Genomic DNA, 12,295 nt, shown 5'->3' on the forward strand with positions numbered 1-12,295 from the left:
GGCAAAAAGTGACGATTTTAATCTTGGTGCGGTTTGGCCAGTGCTAATATTTCCAACAACAGTTAACATTTGGTTATACGACGAAGAACGAATCTGTCACCTTCAGTTATTATTATTATATTATTATTAATTAATTATTTTAGACAGTGTTCCATTACGTCCGTGCTGCCAGCGATTTTTTTCAAATAGTATGTGAGTCGATGGTTTAGATTGTACGGAACGATGTAGAAGAAATAAGACAAGTCGAAACTGTCAACAAGGACACTGCATCATTATTCATTGGATGGGTGCTTTTGGATCCTAATCAGAAAATGCTCAATTATCTATCTATTTATTCTAAAATCGAATAACGAATATATCTAAATGTTTGAAAAAATGATAAGATAAATGTGCGTAAAATCTCACATTTACGTAACTTCTTTCATAGGCAAATATTGTTGCCGGCCAATAGGGCTTTCAATGGTTATAGTGGCATATCTACTAGCTGTAGTTACTGAAACGCATTATTCAATAAGGTAGGGGTCTCGAGCTGCAAGCTGACAGAGGTACGATTCAGATGCTATTGCTTCTGTAGGGAGTGCACAAAGCTGCATCAAAAAAATTCAATTAATAGTTTGTCTGTCTGATAAGTTTCCTTTTTCTGAAAAAATGATCTGGGCCTCGTGAGTAAATTTTAGGCTGAAAAATAACAGAACTCGATAAAAGTGCGCATTATCCAATTCTTTGGCTCCAAATAGAATATTACTTTTCAACATATAATTGCACGTCTTTAGAGATGATTATCCAAAATCAAACAACAATCAAATTGCTTATCGCAGAGGATCCAGATGGTACTGGTTCTGGGTCAAGCGCTTCGTCGAAGGACTGTGGTTCACCGCCACCAGTAACGTCACCTAGTCCTTCTAGACCGACGTCCTCGTCGTCTGGTGGCCATACTGGCCTAACACCTTCGCATCTCTCGAGTCTACCACTTCTGCTAGGAATGGGAGGCTCCATTGGATCGACTCATTCTGTAAGCTCACTAACATCGCCATTTATCTACCCTACTAGTCAAGAAAGTATTTACGAAACATCGGCGCGTCTTCTGTTTATGGCTATTAAATGGGCTAGAAATTTGCCCTCCTTCGCAAACCTGCCGTTTCGCGATCAGGTTAGTGAGTTATCACTAAAACGCAAACAGCTTCGCTTTATCAATTATTCGACCAAGTACTATATAATAAGAACTCTAAATGTAACTTACAGCATCATATATAAGGCTTCCAAAACAACAAACATGAAAATTACTAGATGGCGCTACTGACCAATAATGCTTTAAGTAAATCTTGAGTTATTTAGATGATATCGCTGCGGCGGACCGCGCCGGCGCTGGAACAGACCGAACTGATTATGTGAAAACTAAGTGGGTAATGCTCGGAATCGGAATAGAAATATTACAATTATTACTCTAATACTCGCTAATTAGGTGGAATAAGAGTATTGGATTGCTTTATCACAGATATACATTCGCCACTCCTGAGGCCTTCCTCAATTGGGAATCGTTACTCGGATCTAGCCTCAATATGCCATGTAATAACCTATACATATAGTACAGCCCACATCAGTTATAAGTTCCATAAGCATAGCGCAGCTTCCTTGACACCCTGTGTTTCAACATGTCTAATGAGGCAACTTATTGTTTGTTACATTTGATTTTAGGTAATTCTTTTGGAGGAAACGTGGTCCGAACTATTTCTACTTTGTGCTGTGCAGTGGTGTTTGCCTCTGGATGCAACGTCCCCCTCATCTCCATCCGGCGGAGTTCATCCTTTATTTGACGTCAACGAGCACCTTGCGTGCTCTCCAAGCCTTAAGGGTAACCTTCCACTAATTAATGCCGTTCGCCAACTGCAGGAAATCCTATGCAAGTTTCGGTCGGTGTGCGTCGATCCTGCGGAATTTGCTTGCTTAAAAGCGATTATCTTGTTCAGGGCAGAGGCTCGTGGTTTAAAGGTAAATAGCCTCATGTATATACATCTATACTCTCGTCGAATGGAGTTCCCAATTTTTTTAGGCAGCGATAGAAAAGGGTTAAAATATTGGCGCGTTTCTAAATTTATGATTGAGCCAAAAATACATTGTGAAGTTGAGCTAATTAGGGAAATTAGAGATCGAACATTATTACAAAGAGTAGTAACTTTCGCTTTGAGAGAAATGCCGGGGCAGGTGTACAGATGGGGGGTTTTCTATCGTCATATAGTCAAGAACACATCAAACCGCAATACACGTCTTCAAGATCTTTTCATATCGAGTAAAAAAAGAGCTAGTACGCACATTCTATGTTACATCGGTATCGTCTGACAGTAAGGCTTACGCAGATTCCCAAGGCAGAACGAATCCTATTCGGGCGGCGTCATGTAACATCATGGCGAGGTATATAAAATAGCCGTTGATAAACTCGGCTGTTTTAGATAATTACCTTTAAATAGTTGCTATAGAATCGGGTGAATAGAACGGTGAACTTTCCCAATAGGGTCAGAAGGGTCTACCCTCAGTGCCGTTAAAGCCATTCCATGACTAACAGAAGATTTTGCTTTTCAAGCCTTCTATGAAGGCCATCGGAACGTATAGCGCACGGCTCGTTTATAAGCAGTGGTATTTTGCATATATTCATCGAAAAGTTAAAAAAAACACCTTGATTTTTTGCAATGCACCTCTAAACTGACGTTCTTATTAGCCTAGATAGAAAACTCCTGAAAATCAACTCGGGGCTTCCAAGTTCAGGCGCAATGACCGATGATTCTAAAGCACTTGTCGTAACAGTATTTTCCGTTCGCGTCTATACAAACTGTGCACAACCGCCAGGTACGATAAACCCGCCTTGTCCTGCGCGCACGCCGCAGAATCTTTTGTAAGATATATCATCCGGCTGAATATGCTTATATAATTTGACTGGACAAAAACAAATCGATATAATACACGCCTAGTGCTTCTAAAAATAATAATTTTTACTCGATATTATGTTTTTTTATATGACATTAGTTAAATAAAATTGATTGGTTAGGATGAATATTTTCCGTCTAAGGTACCTGAGCATGCACTTGTATCCACAGCTACTAGCATTACCATCGAAGAAACATAACCAAAGTCGACCGTTTTAGGCGGCTGTGGACGCGCAAAGCCTTGTCTATTCGATCAAACTAAAGTGAGTTGGAGTGTAGATAGATGGAATGCCTAACGTGAACATAGAAAATCAGCTGGAGAAAAATAGATGGCTTTAGAGGCTAGGCAGCCTGTGAAGACACTGGTCTGATAAAAATAGACAAAGAAACCCGTTTCAGCTGGTGAAAAATGGACCCACGGTGGAACCTGTGAGGCCACAGTTAATGACGAGACGACCCTGAGGATGGGCCTCCTTATAGGCCGCCACTGCAAGCCTAAACAAGGGCGCGAAAGAGCCAAGATAATTTGTGTTAAAAAACCGTCAAGTTCAGAAGACCGCAAAAGGAATAGGCGACTAGAAGAGTTATGTCCGTCCCTTAAAGGACATTTGGAAACAAGGAGACTCACAGCGACGATTTTGTCGAAGGATTTGAATTTCCAATAACTACACACCGATCAATAATCGGCTTGAGACAATTTTAACGTACTTAAAAACGAGGTGTATTTCTAACGCGTCATAAAAACTGGTGGAATTTAGATGTCGGACACGCCATGGAGACAAGATCGAATCTTGCTTGGCAGCCGAGCCGGGGCCAAAAAATTTAGGCTAACACCAAGCATTTATTTTTCCATATTTCCATTCTTATTATTCTTTTGCAAGTAATGCGTAATATGAATTTGTGCTGGGTGATTCTACTGTCGCTGACAAGGATAATCAAGAAGTTTAAGGATGTGTAGCACTGTCCTCCAAAGTAGCCCTCAACTTGGAGATAAGACGTCGTGGTTTCTTCATTACGATAGTGCGCCGCTTGCACATAGTTCCATACGTTTATTGTATTTTCTGGCAAAAAACTCGATAGGTGTGCTACCTCCTCAATTTCTGTATTCATCCAGATAGAAATGCCTGGCACTGGGAGAAAAGTTAATAACAATAAAGAAAAAAAGTTTCTTTGTATGTCCTAACTCAAAAACCATTTCAAGAATAGAGACGCGCTTTGTGAGGGTGCAGTGTTCGTGGATAAAAAAATCTATATAATTAAAATTCTATTGCTCGCTACACTGTGGCATAACAGAAAGGTCTTTATGGGTTCTGCCCCTAATTGGGATACTTGATTGGAAGTGTCCTGTCGCCTTTTTCAAGGATGTGAAATCATATATTGATCATCGTATAATAACTACTTTTTTTACACAATTCTACAGCTACTTTATTATAAATTTACTAACACTTTGCTAGTGGTGCTAAGTGTATTAACAAATAGGTTACAGTTTTCGTTTAATTAGCATCGTTCAAAATTGAAGATAAGATTTCCAAGTTCGAATTTTTTTGGTACCCCTTTTGCAATATTGAATGTTTTCATGCATCGTCTTGCAGACGGCTTCTAGTAACAACAAGACTAAGGATAGACATTTGACCATTGGAGCATTGATCAGTTTGCTTAAACATACCGCCATTTCTTCTATGATTCTTTCGACAACGTTTAAAAATAAAATGCTAGAAGATACTTCAAAAATATCCTTGGACTGGCAGGACATGGTAATGACATCACTTAACTAACGGCCAGAAAAAAAAATGCGCTTGCGATGCTACTTGAGCGACAATAAGGACGAAAGTACACCGCCATAACCTAAATGAAACAAAGGCACGATATCACTCAAACATTAGAGGAACAAACCATCTGCCATATCAAAAAAGGGCAAACTGAGAAAAATGGTTAACAATTGGTGAGGGATATTTTGCTACTTGACTTTTTCTATAAATCCAAAAGGTTCAAATGTACTACGTTCAGGGATGTGCAACTTTCCAATGGCCAAAATGTAAGTGTTTACTTGATGAAAAAGCCGGCCCGAATTCTAATGGTAATCTATCTGCGAAAGGAAAGCACGCGTTATTGTTTCAATTTCTGCATGAAAATGACATTTCGATACATACAGGCTATGGTAGTGGCTACCCAGAAAGTAGTTTACTCATCAATTAGCCAGACCTTTGAGAGCTACCTTTTCAGAGAAAGAAGACATTTGATAGAAGATCAGTAAAAAAAACTTGTCTGCTCTTTTGTCGAATGCTCCATAATATTGCAATAATATTTCTTTGATATATTATTTCTATTGCCATTGAAAATCTAATAAAAAACCATAGAGAATCTCATAGAATACCCATTATATCCTCGTTCTGCCAGAATGACCACGTCGTCGGTATCAGGCGTAATTATGCTACATCGTGGTTCAATCTCGTTCTGTTGTGCACTATTTATCATCATAACCTAGACGTTGAAATCTTCTGTTAAACTAAAAGTGTACACATTGCCTCTCCTACACCTTTTCTTCGTTTTAGTTGGACACTTACAGTTAAATTTCTTCCGCTAACTACGAGCTTACTTCTTCTGACTCGTCACTTTCTATTGGTTCTTTCTGTACTACGTTATGTATTGCCACGCCATTGCTTTCATTCGTATGCGTGTTTTTCTGTTAGTTCGTCTACATGTGTACGTTGTCTCTTTGTATGTTTTTTTTCAATGTCATTGCCCAAGGCTTCCTTCTAAAGCATCTAATAACTACTGTCTACCTCGCTATTTTTGTTAGGTATGTATGTCTTCATTTTTATTTTGTCGTATATGGGCCTTTCATAAACGCCGTCTATATTCTAGCTCGTCAAATGAATTCTTGCTGTTGGCTTGTTCTTCCTAATCATGTTATGCCGCTGTACCTAAATCTCTAGTGAAAACCATGTCTTACATTGTAGCCTTTAAACAAAGATGATTCCCCGCTATTACGATCGCTACGGCTATCTCTATTTTAGATAAACTTATCGTCCACCATTTGTATGCAACTCATGAGTATATTTCGGTCAATGATGATATGGTCAATAACAATACGCAGTAATCGCAGAACAAGACAAATTTTGCGTTCATAGCGCAGGATCATCAATGTAAGATATGTAATTACTCCGAAAATCGTTATGACGGTTATCAACTTAGTACCATTAGTGTTAAGCCATAACATAGATACTCTACTCGGCCCCGTACAAGGCCATTTAAGCGAGTGAAACACTGGGACAAGACTTCTAATGTAGAGGTAAGGCTACATTTCTATTTTTAGACGACGGACTTTGGGATACTATCAATCCTTTGATTCGGCTACCTGAAAATATCATACCAAATTCTTGAATGTAGCGATTATCAACTAGAATGTAAGGCCAAGAGGAGAGTTATATGCTTTTAATGTATCTGGCATACACTAGCGGTCAGGTTTATAGCGTAAGCCATAAGGCTGACTAACTAGGGCACTAGTCAACTCTGCTATGCGTGCCTGATATTGGTTGATTAGCTTCGGATCTCGGAGTGTGTTCGTTGCTTGACAGGCGGAGGGCCCAAGCTGTCCAGTTTAGATTTTTACGAGCAAAAATGCATAAAAAGCCTCATTCACGAGAGCCGTTCATTACTATTTACCTTCGGTCAGCTACCTGAAAATCGACATTAAAAGAATGATGTACCTTTTTAGGTGTGTCTCTTCTTTTTCAATTGAAAATTAAATCTCGCACGATCACGTATGCGTCAACTGGTGTATGTCGTTCAATGTTCACCCAAACACTCGCGTTTAACAATAAAGAAGCTTCTGTGCTTTTGCCCAATAAGCAAATTCATTAACTTGTTATTAATACTGTATTTTGAAAAAGCTCACTTATCTAAGCTAAACGGTTTTATAAATCATAGGACAAAAATGAGATGGTAGCCGAGCATACTGGTTTCACATCGACCCCGGGCCAAACAGGATTCAAACTAACACACGCAGTATGTTTTTGGATCGAGAATGCGCACTTGAAGTGTCAAAGATATGGCTTTGACGTATTGCACTTTGCCGTCGGTCGGGCAAATAAATTAAACGCGAAGTTTCCCGCCCATATTTGATGTATAGTATGTTATATTCTATGTATAGTAAATTGTCTTTTATGGTAACGAGTAGGGGAAGCAGAAAGACATTGATGCGCACATAAAATGACTACATCGAAAAATTAAGGGCGCAACCAAAGCAACCAGATCCTGTTTACGTACTTCAACAAGCTTGTTTGGAAAATATCACTTCGACTAAATCTAGATGAAAGCCGACGTCTATGATCTTTGACCGAACGCTGTCTACAAAACGATAAGCGACATGGAATTGAAGAAGGGCATGTCTCCTAAACTCCATTAGACAAGGCTTAGGCTTGCGGTCTCAGGACCGTCGTGTTGCTCATTTTCAGCTTTAGGTCTCTGCAAGACGACCGAGTTTTCGACGCCCCCAGAAAAACATGGGTCGTGGCAGTTTGCAAGTCAGATCATTACAGGAATACTAAGAGGTCTGCGTTACACATGCATTGATTAGTTGTAAAATATTAAAAAATATAATGCGATTATCTCGAATACAAACATTCAGTTTTTTATTTGTTCGCTCAAATAAACACATAGAAAAAGTTGAAGTCAAAATCGATTGCCTAACGTATTTTATCAATAAAACTGCACCACAGACTGCGTTGAACAAAGAACGTGAAGCTGATTTAGTTTCGAATAACTTCCAGCGCTTTCCGGCACAACGGCATACAGACTGCTGCTTTCGAAAGGCCTTGGGCCCGAGCCGACTACGGCAGAGAAGGTTTAGGGCGAAGCTTTACGACTCTATCCTATGAACGTTCTGTGGATGGACCATGCTACGACGATGTGTCCTCGCAGAACCATGAGAGTCTACGTTTCATGCTATCTTCAGCTGAAATATTTTCTTCTGCTAATTCCCAGTATACTGCATAATGTACGCCTGCGGCATAAAATAACTTGCCCAATTTGAAATAACGGAAACCAACAACATATGCAGGAAGCAGAACTTCTGCGATAAAACAAACGAGATGATGCTCAGACCTGTAGTTTACAAGTGATGCTTTCTTTATCTTAATGTAAAGTGTACAGCTACGCGCTGGACGCCATTATATTCATTGTACCTGAGATGAAAAAAAGGCAGACCAGATTGTTGCCGTACGTGGGCCGGGTAGTTTCCAAATGTTTCATGGTTTGTCACTGGGCACAACAGTTCGGTAAGATGTTTAGTCGTTTATATAAAGCCGCACCAGCTTCATGCTATTAGAGTCTTAACTTGTACATGCCAGCAGTACTAGCAGGGTTAAATTTAATTAGGAAAAAGCAAATAAAATTTTTCTATTATGCCAACATAGAACCCGACCGCTTCTACCTTCCGTAGGGGGTTCTGCTCTTATATGCTGACTTTACATTGCTTAGGCGAATTATAAGAGATGATGACCCGTTTAATGAGATTAATCGTTTCTTTGAAACACACGGATGAATTGTTAGAGCTAACTGAATCGTTTGTAGGGATAATACATGATGAATACGTGTGCCGTAATATCATAATACGATAAGCGCATAATATCAGAATACGATAAAATTAAAGATTTTACGTTTACGTAGTATAATTAGATATAGAGAAGGTGTCACTGCTATCAGCGAAAACGTTTGTGATGCGTTACTAAGTAACATTGAACTACGCAATCTAATAGTATCCTATTATCTAATAGTAGTATTGGAGAATCATTTAAAAAATCGTGCAAAGAAAAAGCAATGCGTTATCCTGCGAAAACATGGTACAATCAATTACTCTGTAGTGAACTGCAGGCAACGTTTCCTGCAAATACTATTTGACTAGAAAAAAAAGTGCCACCGAACAATGATCTCACATCTATACCGTTTACTAGTTTTTAGTTCAAAATGCGTGTTGCTCTATACTCATCATTCACAAACTAGTCAGACTTTTGACACAGTGAGACGCGTTAACAGTTAACTACTGTTTTACTGAATATGTACCATTGTCTTTGAAATACGATGTTTTCAGGATTGTCACCACGTGGAGGCACTGCAGGACCAAGCTCAATTAATGCTACAACAGCATGTCAGGGCGCAGCACTCCGCACACCCAGTTCGCTTTGGTCGCTTACTTTTAATGTTGCCATCGCTGAGGGTGGTGGCTTCTGATAAGATCGAGTCACTATTTTTCCACAAGATTATTGGATCCACACCCATGGAAAAGCTCCTGTGTGATATGTTCAAATGCTAGAAGATATCCGAGTAGCACATGACCAATTAGGAGTTTAATTGTCGTCAGATGATTCAGACCGTTCATGAAAAGAGACACCAATCAGATGTATAACGAATATCAAAGGTTTGGACGTTTGGTAGATGTGAGTCGCACTCACATCTCTCGTAGTAGATACTCAAGTGACTCAGAGTAGATTATTTCATCGATGTGTTCGATACCAAAGCACGCTCAAGCGTATAGATCCAAGTTTCAGCTATATTTAATTATAAGCTCGTAGTTGACGAACGAACATAGCATACCTGACTCTTCGAAATTTCACTTGACGTCTAACCAGCTACACCCAAGGGCCTAAACAAAACAGTATACTGTGAAGATAATTATGTACGTATACATCACCGGTGCAGATAACGATCAGTAGCAACCAACAATTTAGCACAATGTAGGGAACATACAGCTCGGTCAAAAGTAGGCATACGGTTGGGCAAGACGCAAGTCCAAAGTAAAAAAGAAAAAGGAAAGGCTTCTAAAGAGTTAAAATACAGCGAGCTTATATCTAGAGCAGACGGTTCTTCTCTGTAAGCCAAGTGCTTTCCCAGCCGCAAACCTGTGACTAACTGTTAACGTCTCACCCAAACGTAAGCCTACCTTTGCCCCTCCCGTTGATCACTGCAAGCGTCACGGTTCCACAAACTGTACAACGTTTTTTTTGATTTCCATCGTTATGCCCCCTTTTCAAATATCTGTCTCAACAGCTAATAAAAAGCAACTGACAGCGAACTTACGGCAATTTTTTTATTAACTTTTCATCCCACGTACGAATAACAGTCGTCGACGACAATTTGGGGGGTATTTAGTGTATGAAATGTGTGCCAGTAACTTTATTCGATATTGATGAAAGTTTCCGCTATAACTTACGTAAGAATTTAAGAAGTGTATGCTTTTCTTTATTGCTAAGTATTGTTACAGATAGAGCCCAGGGCTGTGGTATCACACTAGAAGGATTCGCTTCCTTCAGAGAAGGGACAAATAATTTACGTCGTAATTATGCATAGTGCAATTATACTCTTCTAGCCACCATATCTAGATGCAGTGCATCTTGACGTCGTGTCACTTACGTGGTACCGAAGGACAATGAGCTAAGAAAAGGGCAATTCGGTAACCCGGTGGGTTGGATCGTGTTTCAGCGGGTGGGCATTTTCAGTAAATACACATGATGACATTCTTATGGAGCAGGCCATGTTTACGATCAAGCGGGCGGAAAAGTTTAGTTGATATATCAACATTTTGCAGGCAGCAGCAGCAGCGGCAGCAGCAGCAGTGGCGACGGTAACAACATATACTCGCAATACAATGCACGAACACAATAATCATGAAGACTATGATGATAATAATGGATATTATTGTATTACAATGATGACCCAGCTAATATACGTATATGGCAAGTGTATAATGACGACGACGACGACGATGATGATGATGATGATGATGATTATACCTATATGAATCATGATAATTATGGGAATTATCTATCCTCAGTGATCCAACACCCTTACTGAAAGCTCATTGCCACCAGATAAATAAAGAAGTACACGTACTGACTTTACGAGTTATTTCAGAATATGCGTTTCTTTTAAACGTAAAACATGTAATTAAAGAAGTTGCAAAATCAAAATGCACTTACCCATATGTAAATATGCTCACGTAAAATGCGTATATGGGCTAACAATATATATTAGGGTACTAGAGAAGACCTAAGGCGTGAATAAGTATTTTATTCTAGTTTTTAAATTTTTTAATTCAAAAAAACTTGGTCTGTTTGTAAATGAGCTCTACTTGCGGTTGAATTATTATTTCTTTGCCCAAATAGATGTGCTATGACGCATCGCTTCTCGTAACCAGAACGTTTGCTTTGTTACTGTGAAATATGTATGAGCGCATAGCGGGTTCCAACTTGATAGACTCTATGTCCATGCACTGCCAAATTTCAGTCACAATACAACCCTAGCCCCGAGAAATACTACACACTTTGCTTTTTGATAAAAATGATATAGGAACTGATAAAAAGAGAGCATCGCAATACACTAGACAAAACATCGACTCTAATACTTATATATCAACTGTAATCTACGCTCAGAATTGTGATGCGTATAGCGTGAGGCGTAACGAGGGTCACAATAAATAATTGCTCCAAAGGGTAAGGAAACCTACGAAATTTTCGACGCCCAGTCGAACGCACTGTATCCACGCATATACTTGTTGTCGTCTTTACTGTTCACAAGTAGTGCAGAAATCCTTCAGAGACAGATGTCCTAGGCCGTACAAAAATGCACTTTGGACACCTTCTTTACAACGCTGCCTCCTGGGATTCAAACGTTGTTATAACGAACCGAAACGTCTATGCTGTGTGTACAGAAAACGCTGTCAAAGTTGTAAGCAAACAATTCGAGAGTGGCCCTAAAGATTCAAAAATAATGCTACATATCTAATCAGTGCACGCCATCCTGGCAGGCCACGACGAAGACGAATAGCTATCGCAAGGACAGCTAGTAAAATGTACCTATATTCATCAGATAGATCACAAAAAATACTGCACAGTAATGTTTTGCATAAAAAAAACATTGTTCTCGTAAACAATTCCAGAAGGATCAGGAACCATAGGCTCCATTAATTAGCACGGTAATTAACGAGCTTCGTTCCTTAGCAGGATCGCATGCTTCGATTACGGATCGTGGTGTTATCACTCTCTGCTCTCTGCATTGCACATATAAAAATTATTTAGTTGCTTTATTCTAATTTTTAGTGACATCCATGTATGGAGGAACGTATTTCTAGACCTGTATAACTCTGCGTCTATTTCGACGAAGTCCTTTTCCCAAGTCGTATTCATTCGAGTGAGAAGTGAATATACGCTACATCGAAATGCTTCACCATCATCACTTTTGTCAGACTCAGTTAACTTTTGTCAGATCTAGTTAACGCATGCTAATTTTGGACACACTTACCTCTATCAACGTTCAAAATGACCTTTACAAAATTTCTAGACTCTCAGATTTCGCTGTTTTCAGACGCTTCAGAAGTGTCA

The 12,295-nt window shown here is 39.4% G+C and overlaps 1 protein-coding gene across 1 annotated transcript in view; it reads left to right on the forward strand.

Moving 5' to 3' along the window:
* Positions 1 to 10,816, forward strand: part of Hr51 (photoreceptor-specific nuclear hormone receptor 51) — a 36,115-nt gene extending 25,299 nt beyond the window's left edge. The window contains exons 5-7 of the mRNA XM_022845007.2: positions 774 to 1,150; positions 1,696 to 1,989; positions 9,010 to 10,816. Coding sequence (XP_022700742.2) covers positions 774 to 1,150; positions 1,696 to 1,989; positions 9,010 to 9,231 — 893 coding nt within the window. The 3' untranslated portion in view covers positions 9,232 to 10,816. The remainder of the gene's footprint in view (positions 1 to 773; positions 1,151 to 1,695; positions 1,990 to 9,009) is intronic.
* Positions 10,817 to 12,295: the final 1,479 nt, after the last annotated feature.

This window comes from Varroa jacobsoni, unplaced genomic scaffold, assembly GCF_002532875.2.
Source record: "Varroa jacobsoni isolate VJ856 unplaced genomic scaffold, vjacob_1.0 scaffold_121, whole genome shotgun sequence".
In the NCBI taxonomy this organism is placed as follows: domain Eukaryota; kingdom Metazoa; phylum Arthropoda; class Arachnida; order Mesostigmata; family Varroidae; genus Varroa; species Varroa jacobsoni.